General features: G+C 41.3%; 1 protein-coding gene across 6 annotated transcripts in view; it reads left to right on the top strand.

Moving 5' to 3' along the window:
* LOC121278767 (microtubule-associated protein 4-like) overlaps window positions 1-21,427 on the top strand; it is a 376,105-nt gene that overhangs the window by 103,244 nt on the left and 251,434 nt on the right. For all 6 annotated transcript variants that reach the window (XM_041189187.1, XM_041189191.1, XM_041189192.1 and 3 more), the window contains exons 2-3: window positions 2,911-3,193; window positions 6,717-6,791. In XM_041189187.1, the coding sequence (XP_041045121.1) occupies window positions 2,929-3,193; window positions 6,717-6,791 (340 nt within the window). In that variant the 5' untranslated portion in view covers window positions 2,911-2,928. The remainder of the gene's footprint in view (window positions 1-2,910; window positions 3,194-6,716; window positions 6,792-21,427) is intronic.

Below are 21,427 nucleotides of genomic sequence, written 5' to 3'. Positions count from 1 at the left end.
GTATTTGCTTGAAATGTACCAATCCATTATCCTGATATCCACTCCCTCTATCACCAAGATACTGTGGTTGCAGTGTGTAGTCACAGAAGCACTGCAAAAACTCGGCATGACTTCTGTGGCAGCATCTCCCAAACCTACAATCTACATCAGCTTAGACGGATGCAGGTGAATATCATAACCTCCACATACTCCTCTAAGTCATACACCAGTCCATTTTGGGCATATATTGCTATTTTTTCATAGTAGCTGGGTCAAAATCTTGAAATTTGTTTTGAAGATCATGATGGGGAACTTTTGAAATTAAGCGTGTTAAAATATTAAAGATGAGGGTTTTTTGAGTTATAGGAACTTTTATATAGCATTTTTCATGCCCTCGGGACAACTTGTTGGTTATACTTGCAAATTGTTGACATTTTTGTAACGTAGGCAACATGACACCCAATTTGCACATAGTAAACTCCTGCAAACAGCAATGAAATGCCTGGGACATCTGCATTATGTGTAAGTTGAGGGATAAAAATTGGCAAGGGAGAACTCCCCTGCTGCTCTTTGAATACCGTCATGGGATTCTGTACATCCACCTGAGGGAAGAAAGGGCCTTGCATGAATGTTTTATCTGAAACACTGCAATGTCAGCTTAGATTATGCACTCTAGTTTCTGGAGTGGGACTTGAAACCCACAACTTTCTGATTTGAGCAAAAGTTCAACCAAGGTTGACACCAGAAATTGAAAGAGCTGTGAAACATATTGTCAGAAGGAGTGTTGGAATGGAAAATTATGGAAAGTTTTTATTTTAAATAATTTTTTGTTGGTAAAGTTGGCAGAGCTTTAGTTGTAGAATCTTTGTAAAGAAACTGAAGGATTGTGAGAAAACACACGCACAAAAATTCATGGTACAGAAGGAGGCCACTGGGCCTATTGTGCCCTTGTTAGCTAAAGAAGAGCTATCCAGTCTAATCCCACCTTCCAGCTCTTGGTCCGTGCATGGCCCAGTAGGCTACAGCACTTCCAGTGCCTTTTTTTAAATCACTCGTTCATGGGATGTGTGTTGCTGGCTAGGCCAGCATTTATTGCTCATTCTTAATTGCCTTTGGGAAGGTGGTGATGAACCGCTGCCTTGAACCATTGCAGTCCATGTGGTGTAGATACACCCATGGTGCTGTTAGTGTTACAGGGGGGCCAAGGAATGGTGATATAGTTCCAAATCAGGATGGTGTGTGGCTTGGAGGGGGACTTGCAGGTGGAGGTGTTCCCATGCATCTGCTGCCCTTGTCCTTCTAATTGGCCGAGGTCATGGGTTTGGAAGGTGCTGTTGAAGGAGCTTGGTGAGTTGCTGCAGTGCGTTTTATTGATGGTACACACCGCTATCACTGTGCATTGGTGGTGGAGGGGCAGGCTGCTTTGTCCTGTTTTATCCAAGAATTTTTTAAGTGATTGTTTCTGTTTCTACCATCCTTTTCATGCAGTAAGTTCCAGATCCCCAACACTCTCTGAACTCCCCTCTAATCTTTCTACCAATTATTTTAAATTTATGACCTCTGTTATTGACCTCTCTGCTAACAGAAATGGGTCCTTCCTATTCACTCTTTCTAGGTCACTCAATCATATACATCACAATTAAATCTTCCCACATCCTCTTTTGTTCCAAAGAAAACAATCCTGCCCATTCAATTGTTCCTCATAGCTAAAATTCTCAATTTCTGGCAATATCTTGTCAATTTCTTCTGTACCATCTCTACACATCCTTCCTGTAATACAATGACTAGAACTCTGCGTAGTACGCTAGCTGCACTCTAACATGTTTTATACAGTTCCAGCATAACATCCCTGCTCTTACACTCTAGGCCCCAGCCAATAAAGGAAAGGCTACTGTATCCCTTAACTGCCTTTTCTACCTATCTAGCCATCTTTGGGAATCTGTGGCCATTCAATCCAAGGTCACTCTGTTCCTCTACAGAATCATATCATTTATTGTGTATTCCCTTGCCTTATTTGTCCTCACAAAATGCATTACTTTGCTCTTCTCCAGATTGAATTCGATTTACTACAGAATGTCTGTCTGTTTTGGTGAGGTAAAAGAGGGTGGCTGAAGCCTGCAAGATTTAAGCAAAAAAGTATTTGGCACCTTGAGCAAAGAACTAAAATTCAATGAACATGTTACAGCTGTCTGTGTGCATAAAGTCTTATGCCTGTACCAATCTAATGCTGAATATTGTGTGAATCTGACGAGATGTTGGCCTGGCACAGTCCTGAGAAGGGAAGGGGATTTGCTGTACATCTGATGTACAAATGGTTAGGGTTAGAGTCAATGTAGCTTGTGTGAATTTGTTTTGATTCAAATTGGGACGCAGTGTACTGTTTCTGACCTACAATTAGTACTGTTCTTTTTCTCTCCTCCCACCCTCAGTCCAGGCTACTGATACTCCACAAGTAAGTTGCAATCTACGTCCTTCTACTAGAACAACACTTATATGTTTTTTTTTCGAACCCAAGGCACATTTGTAAGTGTCCTACCATCTTTTAAGACTTTTCAATGCAAATTGGGTTCCCTACCCTTAACTCCTCTTTGGGGACTTTAATGGAGAAGAATGCAGTCAGAAGTCAGTACAATTAAATTATTACTTTTGTTGAGTGCTGAAGATAAACTCTGCCTCCTGTACAATTTTTACCTGAAGCAATAGTGGGTAAAAATACTGATGGAGAAAACCAAACTAGAAAGAAACTATTTAACATAATGAATGTCAGTGTCCCTCATTGGATTTATCAAACACTAAGTGATTGTCATCCAGCTTCTGTGTTTGCTAAATGGATGTGTAACTAAACGTTTACATAGCTTTTCTTACAATCATGCAGTTTCCACAATGCACCATTTCATAGAAAATTAAACCTTTCATTTTGCTTTCTTTCAGGACACAGTCGTGCTTAGGATGGCTGACTTCAGTCTGATTGATGCACTACACGAAAGTACTCCCAGTGTTGAACCAGAAGTCAAGAGGGATTTCATTGCTTCTCTAGAGGCAGAGAAATACGATGATGTTGTTGGAGAAAGTGTGACGAAAGAAAGTTATGTTCCACTGCTGGATGACGATGAAACAAAAGCACCTCTTTCAGAGGCTAAAGATAATGCTATGGTGCACTTGCATGGAGAGACTGTACCTGAACAAGAAAATGACGGGGGACAATTGGCAGAACGTGAGTGTGTGCATAATATGAGCTTTAGATCAAGGTAGCGAGTGGAAAGCTCACTGACTGGATTGACAGTAGGACTTGCCTTTTGAAGCTTGGGTGTTCATAAACGGTTTAGTGTAATGTAGCACTTGGCAGTCTGTTTAAACCATTCCTTTGTACCTGTCAAGTACAACTTCATGAGGATTTGGAATGAGGAATGACCATTCAGTCCACTGTAACTGTTTCTCCTACCAACCATATAGCAAGCGTATACCAACACAAGGTACTGGGTTCAGACTACTGAAACTAATTTCATTTTGAGTAATTTCAGCTGTTAGAGGAGCTCAACATAGTGACAGGAATTAGACCATTCAACTTCTTGACCCTTTTTCTACCATTCAGTTAATCATGGCTGATTTGTAACCCTCAAAAAACCACCTTTGTTTCATAGCCCTTGGTAACCTTACCTATCAAAAGTCAATCATCTTAAATATTACTTGTCCTAGGCTTTTGGGAGAAAGTATTCCAAATTTTCACTATCTTTGTATGAAGAAGTGTTTCCTGATTTCACTCCTAAATGTCCCAAATCTCTTCAATCTGAATTGAAATGAAAGCAGGTGGGAACATAAGAGTATAAGAAATAGGAACAGGAGTAGGCCATTTGGCCCTTTGCATCTGCTCTATCATTCAGTAAGATCATGACTGATCATCTTGTGTTTCGATTTCCACGTTCCAAGACGGTGTCCTTTATGGCAGCCTCCGCTATACATTTTCATAGTCATCTGTATACTTGCTCCTCTTTCACATTTTTTACATTGTTTTTTATATTGAATAACTTGGATATAGACATCTATAACTGTTACTCCAAAATGGATTCTGTTTCAATAAAGGGCACAAGCCTGAGTTTTCTTCTTTTCCCCTGCCATTTCTTGAATGTCTTTTATTTTGTATTGGGATAAGGTTCCATGAATGTAGTATGCCCTCAAGCAGCTTGCCCTATAGGCCCTATAATAGCACTTTCCAGGCTCAACCTCTATCACTAAATGTGACGAGCAGTATACCATGAGTACCAGCTCTCCAACTCTCACCATCCTGAGTTCAGCATGTTTGGCCATTCCTTCAATGTTGTTGGGTAAAAATCCTGGAATTCTTAACCTAACACTAATCACTGCAGACGCTGCAGTAGTTCAAGATCACGACTATGTAGCACGTTACTACATCCATGCCATCATCCTACAAATAATTGTGTATATGCATAGCCATAATTTTAACTGGGCACTGATTGGGGTCTCACTCCAGCTTGATCCTCTGTACACCTGTACGTTTGTTTGGCAGGGGTCACTGAATATGGTAAATAGGAGCCTCAGCTTTTTTTTTTTGCCCCCTCCAGCTCAGGAGCACTAGAGCCAACTGTAGTTCCACAACAGAAATTGCTGTACTGTTGGTCTGTATGTCACATCCTGCAGAAGTGTGAAGACCTCAACCTGACTGAATCCAACCTGCCTCATGTTTTCAAACATCCTACTGAGCAGTTTGAAAGTAATAATAATGTGCTTTTATAAAGCACTTTTAAGGTAGAAAAACATCCCAGTGCACTTCATAGAAATGTATTCAGAAGAAAGTCAAGGGATACAGTTGAAGGGGTGACCAAAAGCTTGGTCAAAGAGCTAGGTTTTGAGGAGGGTCTTGGAGGAGACAGAGAGAGAGAGAGCACTTGATGTGAACCAGGATAGAAAGTAGCAGAGGTTTGAATGAGCTGAAATTTATGGAGAGTGGAGGATGGGAGGAAATGCCAGGAGAGCATTGGAATTGTTGGGTCTGTGGGCATGAATGAGGGTTTGCGTATCAGGTGCGCAGAGGTGGGCCCAGATGCGTGATATCACAGAGGTAGACAGCCTTTTACCTATTTGGCCAAATAGGACACAGACTGTGAACAGTCTGGCTCAGTTTGAGAGTAGCCCCAATGGGGCTATGAAACCAGCAGTGATTGCTGAAGATGATGACCATCTTGGTGTTTGACTGGTGGAAATTGTGGCTCATCCACGAAGACAAAAACATGTCAGCAGCAGAAAAAACCTACAATGGCATGATGTATGCCTCCAAATCATATTGATGCTTTGCACTTTTCTGCTCGTGTCTATCACCAGGCCCAGACAAGGGAAGGTACACCAATATAGCTGTTAAGGAGAGAAGGGAGAGCAGCTGACATCAAAGCAGGATTTGACAGAATACGACACCAGGTAGTTCCAGCAAACCATGGGTTGATGGTGGTCAATGGCACAAATTCTCTAGAACCTAACATTAAGGAAGTATTTTGATTGTTTGACACTTGCCATCATAGCCATAGTACCTTTTGTGCAGGTGTTAACTGAAGCCATCGCAAGGAAGGAAATATAAATTGAGGACACGTGCAAATAAGAAAATAATGCAGCAATCCAGCAGGGGTGACCAAGATGAACAGGCAGAGGCAGGAAGTTGAAATAATTTTCAGATTATTTTAGATCATATTTTAGAACATCAGTGATTATGGCTCTTCAGCTTTCATGGTCCTTGATAGAAGCCAACATCTTGCTGTTCTCAAATCTTATGCCTGTTCTGCTTCTTAAACTGTCAATGTATTTCTTCCTTTGTCTTCCTCAGGCTCTGCTACCCTCAGTTTTGCCAATCGCTATCAGCTGTTCTAGTTTCTCTCTCCTAAGTACCTGTCCAAAGAAGTGTAATTGTCTCTTGGTGATCATTTATAAAAGTTGTTGCTTTCCTCAACTTCATTAGTTGTGTGTATTGTCCAATTAATCCTCCTCCTACATCTCAGAAACCACAACTATTGCCTTTAATTTACTTTCCATTTTCTTGCATATGTAACAACCTTTGCATCCATACAGTAACGTTGACCAGATGTAGCATTTTAGTAATCTCATTTTCCTTTTCATAGAAATGTTCTGATTTCTAAAGAGATCTGATGGTTAAAATTCGCTTTGCAAGCTGTGCTTCCTGAAGTCTTGACCACTTTTCCTATCACATACCATTGACTACAAAGAACATAAGTAGTTTAGAAGTTGAATGTGTTTTTAATCGTAATACAAGTGCTGTTTGTGAAAACTGGCAATCACAGAATGGTAACTTGTAAAAGTTTTTTTTAAAGCTTTTTTAAAAAAAAGAATTCCAGAAACGCTTTTAACAAAAATAAATTTGACTTACTTAGCTGTCATAAATTAATGACAGTGATAATTCCTCAAGATTCAGAGTTGATCATTCAGGATCCACATGCTAGTTGTGACACATTGATCCGACCCATAACTTCAAGAATACTAGCCTTAGAATTGTTGGAGGAGCTGTGCGCAATTGTTAACTGCTCCATAGGGTAACCTAACCTTGAATGTATAGCTTTTTCCAGAAGCACTGATGATTGTGTGTCGTTTTTCCTTCCTTCCTCCTAGACAAACAGATGGTTGTGTGATTATTTTGAGCTCTGGAGCTTCGAGTATTGTGAATCATGCAATTCATGTTGTGTAGTGTCTGATTGTCTTCTGTGTATGAAATTCTACAGGTTCTGGAGCAAGCAAGCAGGAACCAGGGGAGCTGCCCAATGGGGAGCATAATGTAGGACAAGCTGATGGCACAGGTAAGGTTGCAACAGGAGCTGCAGGAATTCGGTTGGGAATCCTTGGTAAAAGTTATGATTCCTTTGCTTTGGAATTTGGATGTGATTTTCTTTGCCTAGATAAGCTTTTGTTTTAATGAAACAAAAATGTATTCTTCTACCCGTTTTCCCCTGAGGGCTTTGATTCTCATCAGGATAAGATTTAACAGGTGCCACACCCTCTCCCAATTGGTCATTCTTAATGTGTAATTAAGCAACGAATGACTAGATTGTTTGTTTCACCTCCTGGTTATTGCAGTTGAATGTGCTGCTGTCCTCACCTGTTTCTAAGCTTGGCCTAAATAGCCAAGTGGTTATGGTACTGGGTTTGTAACCCCCAGATCAAGAGTTCAAATCTCACAATGGGAAACAATGTGACTTCATCTGAAACAGATGGGAACGGGTTTGTACTCGAAAGAGTTACAAAACCAATTTTGCTTGGCCTAAATAGCCAAGTGGTTATGGTACTGGGTTTGTAACCCCAAGATCAAGAGTTCAAATCTCACAATGGCAAACTATGGAACAATGTAACTTCATCTGAAACAGATGGAAACGGATTTACTCAAAAGAGTATCAAGAGTTCAAATCTCACAATGGCAAAACTATGAAAACAATGTAACTTCATCTGAAACAGATGGAAACAGGTTTACTCAAAAAGAGTATCAAGAGTTCAAATCTCACAATGGCAAACTATGAAACAATGTAACTTCATCTGAAACAGATGGAAACAGGTTTACTCAAAAGAGTATCAAGAGTTCAAATCTCACAATGGCAAGCTATGAAACAATGTAACTTCATCTGAAACAGATGGAAATGTGTTTGTACTCGAAAGAGTTATAAGTTTCCTTTAAACTTTGTTCTTGGTTTTACAGCTGACCTGAATTAGGGGCTGTGCCTGATTTATCCCAATTTTGTTGATTTGGTTTTCATTTAAAAGATTATCAAGAGTTCAAATCTTATAATGGCAAACTATGAAACAATGTAACTTCATCTGAATAGGAACAGATGGAAAAAAAAACATCACCTGTTTCTACATGTGCACTTCCAGCTAAGGTTTCTTGATAATGGTTGGGCCCACGAGCCTTCATTTTTTTGCTCCCTCTAACCCAAGAGCTTTGTGGCTGTTTGCAGTGGTCCTACTGTTACTATGGCGAATTCTTACAATTCAGCATAGATTGATGATCAAATCTGGTAACTTCCTAACCTGTGTATCTCGATTACAAAGCTTTAATCAGTAGAACATTTGAACATGCTCAAGGATATTCTTTGGAAGTGTACCTAAAGGATGACTTTGCAGAGCAAATTAAAACTTTTCAATGCTGAATGATGTATTTGTGTAAAATTTTTAATATGTACATTTCCCAAGCCCTTTATTTTCAAATTCTGGTCTTAAATAAAAAGGGAAACTTGAGACTGAAATAGATCACCACCACACTGTGCTAATAATTTCATAATGATTGCCACATTTAATTGGGGATGGAGAATACAATAGTATGGCAGTGTACCAGTTATGACAGGAGCAAAAAAAAATTGAGTTGATGTTCCTCCATCTGATAACTTGAATAAGAACATATAAAAATGATGGACACGAGAAACCAAATGGCCCATCTCGTTTGTTCCATATGTTCGTGATGCCTTGTGCAAGGTTTTGACCAATAGTGAGGTGAGTGGGTGCATGGGAGAGAAATCTTGAAAATGCCCCTCAAGCACCTTCAGGTGATTGAAACAAGCCCATCTTTTTACAGGGCATTTAGCTTTTATAGAAAGTGCCTTTGCCTCCACTAGAAACAGCTCCATCTCTTTCTTGAAGCAATTCATCAGATTAATGTTGACCACACGAGCTGGCAAGCTTTTCCACAGATGAACCGTGTCTTGGGGGAAAAAGGCAAACTTCTAAAATCTGACCTGGTTCTGCCCTTTCATCATATACACGTATCATCCTTGGTCCTTCCTAATTTATCCAGTTGAAATAATTTGTCCAAAGAACCACAATCTATTCTCTTCAATTTGTAAACTGAGTCTAAGCTTTACCAAAGTATAGAGACTCTATCCTTCAAGTCTCAGATGTTTTGAACCTGGAATTCACCTCGTACCCTTCCTCTACAACCTTTTGAATGCATCAGTAACCCTTACCATATGACGAGACCGAAATTGGGCACCTTATTCTGAGGTCTAACTGACGTCTTATACATATCAAAATAATATATGCTTTGCTTTGTAGTGAACCATAAAATGACAGTGAAAGCTGTTGGATTGTCTCGAGAAAACTGGTTTACTAATGTCCTTCAGGATGGGAGCTTGCTATCCCTCCCTTGGTCTTTGTGACTCTAATCTCTCACTATATGGTTGATGCACAATGCCTTCTGAAGTAACCTAGCTCACTGCTTAGGTGTAAAATCAATTGCCTTATGTTTCAACCATTGCCTTAGAGTCAGTCTCGGTTCATTATGACACAGGAGGCAGCCGTTTGGCACAGAGTCCATGCCAGCTTTCTAGAGCAGTCCAGTTGGCCCAATTCCACTGCTCTTTCCCAGTAGCCCTGAAGTTTATTTCCCTCAAGTGCCCTGCCAATTCCTTTTGAAATTGTTAATCTACCTTCACCATCTTATAGGCAGATAGTTTTCAGGTCATAGTGCTTGCTGCATTTAAAAATAAAAATCTTCCTTGCACCCCCTGCATATCTTGTCTAAACCTTTAAATCTATGGCCCCACCCTTGTTCAATCAGCTAATTGGAACAGCTTTTCTTTATCTACTTTATCTGAGCTTGTCATAATCTTGTATACTTCTATCAAATCTGCTCTCAATTTCCTTCGTTCCAAAGAGGACAACCCTAGCTTCTCCAACCTAAGTTTGTAGCTAAAATTCCTCATCCCTGGGATGGGCAGGTGAGACATGTTGGTTGCAATTCTTGCACCCTGTGGGAACTCGAGAACAGAAGTGTTCTCTTGGATCTCCAGTGGCTTGAAGTTAGGAATCCTGAAATTGAGGGCAACTGAGTCATTCAGGAACTTCAAGGAGGATGAGAGTTCCTGAATTGTACATTCCAGGTGGAGGTCACCACACAGGCAGTGTATGTTCTGGATAGTAGATGGATGGCCATCCAGAAGAGTAAGAAGAGGCAAGAGGGCGTTGCATGAGTTTTCAGGGTATGTGCCACTCAAACCGGTACTCAGCATTTTATGGGGAGACAGTGGCATAGTAGTAATGTCACTGGACTAGTGATCCACAGGCCTAGAAAAATTCTCTGGGGACATGAGTTCAAATTCCACCACGGTAGCTGGTGGAATTTAAATTCACATTGATTTTTTTAAAAATCTGGAATTGAAAGCTAGTCTCAGTAATGGTGACCATGAAACTATCATAGATTGTTGTAAAGACCCAACTGGTTGACTAATGTCCTGTAGGGAAGGAAATATGCCATCTTTACCTCTGGCCTACATGTGACTCCAGTTCCACTACAGTGTGGTTGATCCTTAACTGCTTTCTGAAATGGCCTAGCAAGCCACTCAATTCAGCTCAAATTGGCCTTGACAATGATGCCCACAGCCAATAAAGAATAAAAAAATAGCATTGGAGACTGCTGGAAGTGACAACATCTTGAAGGAGTGCAATCTAGACAATGATACTGATGGGCAAAGAATAGAATTGCAGCCAATATAGGTGATTTGATAGCCAAGAGGATAGACGAGATATTTTTGTCATCACGATCCCCGCATGGTATGTTGTTTTCCTGGTGCTTGGGTGAACTATATCATGGAGAGGACACAGAATAATCTGCAGGGGTGGTGGAATGAGCCAGAAGTTGTGGTACACTTCTACCAATAACGTAGAGATGACAGGTATTGGTCCTATCGTTAGAATTTCAGGAGCGAGGGAGAAAATTTAAAAAGTAAGACTTCCAAGGTAGTAATCGCTGAATTACTACCTGTGCCACATGCACACAAGAATAAAAATAGGGAGGATCAATGTCAAAAGGAAATTGGAAGGGCATTTGAGAGAAATAAACTTGCAGGGCTACAGGGATAAAGTGGGGAAATGGTTCCTAGTGGATTGCTCTTCAGAGAGCCAGCAAGGATTCATTAGACCAAATGGCCTGCTGTGCTGTGATGACTCTGACTCATCATGATCAAAAAAATATTTTTCCTCTTTTAAAATCCAGTTAATATCTTGTTAAACTATTGATTTTAATTGCTGCCTCCAGACCTACTCTAATACTCAAGTATAGCAGTCAGTCTCGCTCTGTCCTCACCCTTGCAATGGGATATGAATGCCAGATTGCCAGAATTTTTTTTCTTTCTCTTTTGTGCCTGGCAGCACTTGAGGCAACCCATTTTTTCCATTGCTTTTACATTCAGCAGATTTATTTTTGTAAAATAGACCATTAACTTGACTGTCGATCCTCTATCAAGAGGATCACCTAGATACAATGGGAGGTTACCACCCTGCTCCACTATGTGAGGTGGGCACCCTGCTGGAGAGAAGGGGGCTGGAACTCCTTTCTCTGCTCGCTGTTGTGATGCCAGGGTTGCACAAGTCCCAGATAGTCTTTTTTTAAAATGGATGATGAGACAGTGGAATAATTACTGAACACTCAACCGTGACAAACAGATTGGCCAGATGGGAGACAAACTTAGCTTTATTGATCAGGAAGCATTTGCTGCATGGCTGCATTATGAGCTTTGGTAAATTACATTGCAGTAGTTTATTTTCGTGAGTGATGCCTGCTCCATGCATCATGATTTTAGCAGCTTTCTGGAATGCAAAGCGGGACTGGAGAATGGAGTTCAGCTTCATAATGGAATCTTGTATGCTTAGGTGAGGGAAATTATCGATCATGCATCCCATTACTTTTTGTCTATGCTTGATGCTAATTACAGAATCACAGTGCAGAAAAGGCCCTTTGGCCCATTGAGTCTGCACTGACACTTGAGAAACACCCGACCTAACTACCTAATCCCATTCACTAGCACTTAGCCCATAGCCTTGAATGTTACGACGTGCCAAGTGCTCATCCAGGTACTTTTTAAAGGATGTGAGGCAACCTGCCTCCACCACCCTCCCAGGCAGCGCATTCCAGCCCGTCACCACTCTCTGGGTAAAAATGTTTTTCCTCACATCCCCCCTTAACCTCCTGCCCCTCACCTTGAACTTATGTCCCCTCGTGACTGACCCTTCAACTAAGGGGAAGAGCTGCTCCCTATCCACCTTGTCCATGCCCCTCATAATCTCGTACACCTCGATCAGGCCGCCCCTCAGTCTTCTCTGCTCCAATGAAAACAACCCAAGTCTATCCAACCTCTCTTCATAACTTAAATGTTTCATCCCAGGCAACATACTGGTGAATCTGCTCTGCACCCTCTCCAGTGCAATCACATCCTTCCTATAATGTGGCGACCAGAACTGTACACAATACTCCAGCTGTGACCTCACCTCACTATACAAGTCCAACATGACCTCCCTACTTTTGTAATCTATGCCTCAATTGATAAAGGCAAGTGTCCCAAAATGCCTTTTTTACCACCCCACTAACATGCCCCTCTGCCTTTAGAGATCTATGGACACATGCCAAGGTCCCTTTGTTCCTCAGAACTTCCTAGTGTCATGCCGTTCATTGAATACTTCCTTGTCAAATTACTCCTTCCAAAGTGTATCACCTCACGCTTTTTTAGGGTTAAGTTCCATCTGCCACTTATATGCCCATTTGACCATCCCATCTATATCTTCCTGTAGCCCAAGACACTCAACCTCACTGTTAACCACCTGGCCAATATTTGTGTCATCCGCAAACTTATTAATCCTACCCCCCACTATGTTGTTTATATAAATGACGAGTAATAGGGGACTGAGCACAGATCTCTGTGTTACGCCACTGGACACTGGCTTCCAGTCACTAAAGCAGCCTTCTGTCACCACCCTCGATCTCCTACAACTAAGCCAATTTTGAATCCACCTTATCAAATTACCCTGTATCCCATGTGCCTTTGCCTTCTTTATAAGTTTCCCATGTGGGACCTTGTCAAAGGCTTTGCTGAAATCCATATAAACTACATCAACTGCACTACCCTCATCTACACACCTGGTCACCTCAAAAAATTCAACCAAATTTGTTAGGCATGACCTCCCTCTGACAAAGCCATGCTGACTATCCCTGATCAAACCTTGCCTCTCCAAGTGGAGATAGATTCTCTCCTTCAGAATTTTCTCCAATAGTTTTCCTACCATTGATGTGAGACTCACTGGCCTGTAGTCCCCTGACTTATCTCTACAACCCTTCTTAAATAGCGGAACCACATTAGCTGTTCTCCAGTCCTCTGGCACCTCCCTGTAGCCAGAGAGGGATTAAAGGTTTGGGTCAGAGCCCCTGCAATCTCCACCCTTGCCTCCCTCAGCAGTCTGGGACACAAATCATTCGGAACTGGAGATTTGTCCACTTAAGCCTGTCAACGCCTCCAATACCTTGTCACTCCCTATATCAATTTGCTCAAGAACCTAGTAGTCCCTCTCTCCGAGTTCCATACCTTCATCCTCGTTCTCTTGGGTGAAGACGGATGTGGAAGTATTCGTTCAACACTCTACCGATGTCCTCTGGCTCCACCAATAGATTGCCCCTTTGGTCCCTAATGGGCCCTACTCTTTCCCTGGTTATCCTCTTCCCATTGATATACTTCAAGAATATCTTGGGATTCTCCCTACTTTTACCAGCCAAAGCTTTCTCATATCACCTCTTTACTCTCCAAATTGCTTTCTTAAGCTCCACTCTGCACTTGTACTCCACTAATGCCTCTGCTGAATTGCTCCCCTTGTACCTGCTAAAAGCCTCTCTTTTCCTTCTCATCGTATCCTGAATATCTCTGGTCATCCATGGTTCTCTGGGCTTGTTACTCCTTCCTATCACCCTAGAGGGAACATGTTGAGCCTGTACCCTCCCCATTTCCTTTTTGAATGCCCCCCACTGCTCTTTTGTAGATTTCTTCACAAGTAGCTGTTCCCAGTCTACCTTGGCCAGATCCTACCTTATTTTACTAAACTCTGCTCTCCCCCAATCCAAAACATTTTCTTGCAGCTTGTCTATTTCTTTGTCCACAACAAGCTTAAATTTACCATGTTGTGGTCGCTATCACTAACATGCTCCCCCACCACCACCTCAGCCACCTTGTCCGGCTTCATTCCCCAGAATTAGGTCCAGCACTGCACCGTCCCTTGTTGGACCCACTATATATTGACCTAAAAAGTTCCCCTGTACACATTTCAAGAAATCCACTCCATCCAAGCCCTTAACACTATGTCTATCCCAATTAATGTTGGGGAAGCTGAAATCACCTAATATAATTACCCTATTGTTATTGTTTCTACACACCTCCTGTGAATTGTGCACATATTTGCTCCTCAATTTCCTGCTGACTATCTGGGGGTCTATAATAAACACCTAACAATGTGGCTGTCCCTTTTCTATTCCTAAGCTCTACCCACAAAGCTTCATTTGATGCCCCGTCCAAGATATCATCTCTCCTTACTGCAGTAACTGACTCCTTAACTGATAATGCAATGCCTCCTCCTCTTTTACCCCTTCCCCTGTCTCGCCTCAAGATTCTATTTCCCAGTATGTTGAGCTGCCAATCCTGCCCCTCCCTCAACCACGTCTCTGGCTACTATATCACAATTCCACATGTCAATCCTCACCCTTAACTCATCTGTTTTACCTGTAATACTTCTGGCATTAAAGTAGAGGCCATCCAGCCTTGCTTTACTCCCCTGAAACTTAATGCAGCTGTACTTCTTCTGAAATGATTGTTTTACTGTATTATGATGTGTCCCTATTCTGCTAACATTCTTTGTCCCCTCCCTCTGCCGAATTAGTATAAATTCTCCCCAACAGCACTAGCAAACCCAGCCGCAAGGATGTTACTTCCGCACTGGTTCACATGTAGACCGTCCTGCTTGTACAGGTCCCACCTTGCCCAGAAACAGTCCCAGTGATACAGGATTCTCAAACCCTCCCTCCTGTACCAACTCTTAAACCACGTATTCATCTGCACTATTCTCCCATTTCTGTGCTCGCTAGCATGTGACACTGGGAGTAACCCAGAGATTACAAACCGAGAGGTCCTGCTTTTCAGTCGACTGCCTAACTCCCTGAATTCTTGATGCAACACCTCATACCTCTTTCTTTCTATATCATTGGTACCAACATGTACCATGACCTCTACCTTATCACCCTCCCCCTTCAGCATGCCCTCAAGCTGTTCTAATGCTGACTATTTGCAGCTATTTCACATTTATTATAATCTAGAATATATCATTAGGTCTGACAGCATTTGTGGAGAGAGAAATAAAGTTAAAGTTTTGAGTCTGTATGACCCAGCTCTGAAGAGGGGTTGTACAGACTCAACGTTAACTCTGTTTCTCTCTCCAAAAATGCTGTCAGACCTGAGTTTTTCCAGCATTTTCTGTTTTTTATTTCAGATTTTCAGCATTTGCATTATTTTGCTTTTATCTAGAATATATCATGCTCATGCAATAGTTAAGGCAACTGAGTTAGTATGCTTAGCAAATGAACTCTGCTGCAACAAACCTTAAAGGATTTGGAGGGGGTTGGGGGAGGGTGGTAAGTTACTAATTTGGACCTCTGCCTTTCATATTTAAACTTGCATTTGGTGACAAAGTAGAGCTTAAATTCCTTTTTTAACCAAAAAAAATCATACTTTATAGTTCTGTTTGGGTGTTTATGACCTGGTGGGTAAGTACATCTAAGTACTGAGTAACGCAGATCAAAATTGTCTCTCCCTCTTGCATCCCTTATCTATGAGAGATGATGGACACAAAGCAAACAAATGGTGCACCTTCGTTGATGACTGAATGGACCAGTCCTTTAGAGGCAGGTTCTGCCACAAGTGCAGCACATCAATTTACCAAGTGTCATCATGGGTAGTTTTTGGTGTTGACTTCTGCTGCCTAGCCCTGGTCATTGTGGTGGTACATGCCAGTCCATGAGGTGTCACCATTTTCCTCTGTCATCAGCTAGTAACTCCCAGGTATGATAATTGATGTCTAGGGCTTTCATGTTAGGCTTGCAAGCATCCTTGAAGTGGAGCTTTGGGCGTCCTGCTGGTCATCTGGCTGCAGCTACCTTACTATGTAGAAAGCCCTCAAGTATATGACCTGTCTTCCGTCCTGCAGACTTGCCTGAGCAAATAAGTCGCCTCTGAGCACCTAACAAACCCAGGAGCTCTGACTTTGAGAGGACTTCTGCATTTCTAATTTTGTTATGCCAGGCTATACCCATAATGTGCTGCAGACAGCAAAGTTGGAAACTGTTGAGTTTCTATTCTTGATAGCTGTAAGTCATCCACATTTCATAGTCATACAGCATGCTGTTGAGAACAAAGGCCTTTTAAACATCAGCTTGGTCCTAAGGGTCACCTTGATGTTATTGCATGTGCATTTTATGAGTTGACCAAATAAGGCTGCTGCTTTCCCTATGCATGTATTAAATTCTGCATTAAGGAACAGATTGCCAGTCACCGTGGACCTGAGGTAGCAGTATTTGCCAACCACTTCCAGTGGTGTGTTATTTAGTGTGATTGGAATGGAGATGCAAGACCTTGTACCATGACCACCATTTCCTTGATACATATGGTCAGGGAGAACAAGTTACAGCCATGGGCGAAACAGCCCATTAGTCTTCATAGTAGAGTTTTGTCTGGGCGATAGTGCAGCATCAGCATTGTGAAGTTCTCTGATCACGATACAATGTGTTTTTGTCTTTGCTTTCATCTTCCCTCTGCCCCCCTGCCGTCTTCTCTTTGGCCCTGCTCCTCGTTGTCTTCTCTGGCGCCCCCTGCCCATAGTTATTTAGGGTGGGTGGGGCAGGTTACTGCAGGTTACTGTTTGGCTGTGCCTTCAAAGGTGTTTGCACATTGCGGAGGCTATGGCATGATAAATCTATTCTACTTACAGAAATTAATTTTAAATTACGATCCTTCAGAATGTGCCATGGTTAGAGTCTGGACAGCAATGCAGCCTCTAATAGCATTTGGTAGTCACTGTTTATAATTTGGTAATGAAACCAAGTGTCAATTTGGCCCACTAGCACTTGTAATCTGTTTTGTTTATAGATGTTATAGATGCTTACATTCTAATGATTTTACTTGAGTTTAGCTTTTTGGAAACTTGGCTTACCTAATAATTAATGTAATATAAATTTGAAGCATGCCACCCTCCCACAACGTGTTCAATACGAATGCAAATAAGCGCTGATTTATTGGTTCTCCTTTCCCGATTGTTTAGTAATGACAGTCACCTGTTAAGATTTTTGTAAAGTTGCTATTTTTGTGCTAACCTTTTGAGGACACTTCATAGTTGCAAGTTGGCTACCGATAAGAAACATTCCCCATTTTGGCTTCCTGGACAAAATCTTACACGTCATACCTTCTTTCCTCCCTCCCCCATCAAGTTCTATTGCAGGTTTTACGGTTTTACAGCCTCTATTACCCCAGCTGAAGTCCACTCTGATGACTCCCTTGAATGTTAAACATTGTGATATCAGTCCTAAATTTGACCCCCTTTAGAAAAATGTAACTTGGTTGCTAGCAAAGTTTTGTAACTTTTTAAATTTGTAGGAACAGTTGCAAAGAGGAGGAGATGTACAAGGCAGGAGCTGACCCTCTTTGTATCAATGATTGCGAGTCCATCAAATGGCAATATGACGTGTCTTACTGCTGGTAACGTGAATGCAGATGGACCACAGCCAAATCATATCGCTGAAACTTGTGGAATTTTCTTTATTTTAAAGCAGGCTTTAATTTTTCTTTGTGGAGTTGCTGTGCATGTCGGGATTCAATTTGCTGCTAACACCAGCTGTTGAACGGTGACAGATGGTAATGAAATTTAGGAGACTGGCCCACCCCATGTGACAGTTGATTGGGTGGCAGTCAGACTGGAGTAGTAACAATCAAAATGAGACTTATTGAAATATCCCTTTCCCCCAATATTATCAAAAAGGAGAAATGAAGATTATTGCTGAAAGGAAAAGTCTTCATTAAATGATCTTCCTTCCTCTCCTTTCCTTTCTGAATATATTTCTATTAGTACTGTTAGTGAAGGGAATGAAGAGAAATTTGACTCTAAAGTTGTGGGATATTATACAGTTGACACTGTAAATTGGTGCAGCATGCTGATTAATTGGATACTTATACCAATTTGCTCCTCGCATCAAAATTTAGTTTTAAACTACATACTTTGATTCTCAATTTAATCCATTTTGTGTAAATCAGGTAGTGGTTGTTTATCTTGGCATTAACTGTTGCTGTGCAGACTTTTTGTTTGCATCTGAAACGCTGGAAGTTTAAACCAAAAATTTGGTACTTGCTGGATTATCAAGTGAAGAGTGTTGTCATAAGTAGAGACTGTTTTGCAGAAGTACCCAAGCAAATATTAAACATTAAAGCCTAATCTTTCCACCGAGGAGCTTGTGATTAGAAACTGATCTTTGTTCTGTAACTTAAATGGGAATTGGCTAATAAGGTTGCTTAATTATTTGGTATTAGAAGTTTGGTGTCTAATGTCTGGTTCCTTGTTTTTAAACATACTATAACCAAATAATTGGCTCTCTGTCCTTGCTATCGAGTGTTCCCTGTGTTTGACCAAGACAGCAACAAAAGTTTCTCTTCCCCTTGCCCATCTTCTCTCAAGGTATTGACTCTAGGTACAGTTGCGTGTGTGCTGGCAGGCATCCAATATCTTGCCTTAGTAGCCATTATATGTGACTCATATGGCTGGGATATTTTATTTGAGAGAGAATTGCCTTGGACAGCAGAAGTTGCTGGGTGGTGATGGTGGAATCTTGTCTCCTTTTTTCTAATTTTCTATTATATCCTACCTCCCACTTTCATCTCCAAGTTCAGGGTGTTGAGGTAAATTGACTCTTTGGCTGTGATCATTATGTTTGAACAAAACTTAGGGGCTGAACCTTAGATTGTCCTGGCATACATGATTTATTTCTAAACTAAGTGGTGGAGTTGTCCCTAGGAGAACCCAGGTCAAAGTATCAAATTTAAGAGACTTGGACTAGATTTAAAAAGTTGTTTTCATGATTTGGAGCTGGCTGGCCTGAGATGGTTCATCACTGTACGTTTGTTTTGACCTGGTTGCTTGAATCATGGCAGTTGTTAATGTGTTCAGGTCTTCCATTTACTAACTGGCTAGTAAATAACATAGTGTATGCTGGACAAATTTATTGAGCCTGGAAGCGCTAGTTCTGTACAGTTTAATTTATACATGTATTGTATTTTTGTGACTTATTCTGTCTTTATAAACAAACTGACGTTTGTGTATCCAATTTAGTTTTATTCTTATTGCCACTTATTCTAATATACTCAGTTTTTTTGGTCCCCCTTCCCATTTAGAATGTGGTATAGTGTATTTGAATTTTTTTGGCTTGCATAAATTCACTTTCGTATAGATTCACATGGCAGAAGGAATGGGCTTGATGACCTGAATGGACTTTACTGTCATGGCTCAGTTGGTTGCAACTCGCCTTTTGCATTATTGTGGTTTCAAGCCTTGAACATATAATTTAGTGCTGGCTTGTCAATGCAGAACTGAGGGAGTGCTGAATTGTTAGTGGTGCCGTCTTGCAGATGAAGTGTTTGTCATGGGATTAACATCCACTTGAACAAACAGGAATCAGGAGTTCCCCTGGTGAACTTGCCAACATCACCAAAAACAGTCATCTCATTGCTGTTTCTGGGATGTTTCTGTATGCAAAATGACTGCATATCACAACTGCACAGTAATTTGCTGTATGAAGGGCTTCAATGATTGAGAGATGAGGGGCAGCATTAGTGCAAGTTGTGATTTTGTAAAATATCTTGTTCATATTAAGCTCAGCCCCCTAGGCAGCTGATTTAATTCTATGTACCCTTTTTCCCATGGGGTTTGTGTATCCAGACCTCTTGCCACTCTTGAATTGGCTGCTGAGCAGTGCAAGAAGCAACTGAGTGACTTCCTTTCTGCTGCTTGAATGGCACTCCAGGTATGCTGAACTTACCCTGAGGTCAAACATGGATGTGCATAAGTATGTTTGCGCCAACTCCTTCCATACCCTAATGCAACTCTAACCCCATTACACATCCTAGCAAACCTCTAATTATGGAGCAAAATTGAGAGTACTATGCCCTTTATTACAAGTCTGACAGTGTTAGACTCACCTTTAAGAAAGTATATGTTAAATAAATGCATTGTGTGTTATGGTGTTAAGAGTCTGTGCCAAGTTAATTGACTTGCATTTGGGAGTAAGAATATACCATTTAGTCTCTGCCTGTATTAGAGGGTGGTAGGGAATGGTAAAAGCAACTAGTGTCCTTGGGACAAAGTGACACTAGTGCAAATTAGGAAAAGCTAAATTTAGGACTTTGATCATTGTGTGTGTGTAAAGAATTTTCTGATGCATGGTATGGAATGGAAATGGAACATACTTAGAAGCAGTACCTGTGCTGAACATGAAAACCCCGTGACTGTGTTTAGAAACAATTGGTGCTGGAATAGCGGGGCTTTAAAAGTCTTTCTGGATAGGTGAATTAAGTTGGGCTGAATGGTCTGCCTCAGGTGGACCTTGTGCAAAGGTTGAGTGGGTTTGGCTGTGGCACTTCCTCACAGTGACATAGGTTAGTGCCCACCACCCTGGCACATCTAAATGTAATTTGTAAAGTATGGAGGGCTGCTGTACCCTAGCAGCAGTCATCCCTTCAGCAGGGGATGACAAATGTGTGCATGTTTTCTTCAACGAGCAGTGAATGGTGAGTCATATCCAGTATTTATATAGCCCATAACTCGAGGATGATATAACAGACTTTGCAGACAACAGTAATTCAGGCATCTGAACGAATCAAGTAGAGTTGAAAAACTGGTTTTTAAAATACAGCAAACAAAATTAAAATTAAATTCAATCCAAATGGGCTATAGTAATGTATTAAGCAATTTGGCACTAGAAGGTAAATATTCCAGCTCATTTTATATTCCGAGGCATCCTATCCAATGATTGTATAATGTAAAAGTTGGGGTTTGTATAGAAGAGAAAATATTTGCCTTACGGGTAAAGTCACACTGTCTGAGCCATACAGTCCACAAAGCTCGATTTACCAGTATGTGTTGAGTTGGTAAAGGCAGAAGACTGGCATTTGGTTTTTGTCCTACTGGTGTGAGAGGAGTAAGACATTGGCTAGCTGGAAGTGCATTGTGTGAATCCTGGATTAAGATCAGTGATTTTTACAGTTGCGAGCCTGTTGAGGGGGCGCACATGAATATTGGGCATTTGGGTGAACTACTGCCCACAGAATTGAGGCTCCAGGGAGGAGGGAGAAAATTGGGGAACATTGTGGTTTAGATGGTTTGTGAGCTAACATTTTCTAGACAACTTGTCTGTTTAAAATATCTGCTTCCTACTTCTTTACACTAACTTCCTGTGCTTTTTTTGCTTCCCTTCTCCTTTCCCTATCTTTCTCCTCCCTTACCTCCAACTATTTGTATCTAGCAGCGTAGAATGGAGCTTTTTATCACTCGGGCCACTTTGCACCATACACAAGAGCAGCTCCAGTGATTAAATATTTGCACAACTCGA

This window comes from Carcharodon carcharias, chromosome 6, assembly GCF_017639515.1.
Source record: "Carcharodon carcharias isolate sCarCar2 chromosome 6, sCarCar2.pri, whole genome shotgun sequence".
Classification (NCBI taxonomy): Eukaryota; Metazoa; Chordata; class Chondrichthyes; order Lamniformes; family Lamnidae; genus Carcharodon; species Carcharodon carcharias.
Note: the sequence above shows the minus strand (reverse complement) of the source record. Positions and strands in the feature narration are given on the sequence as shown.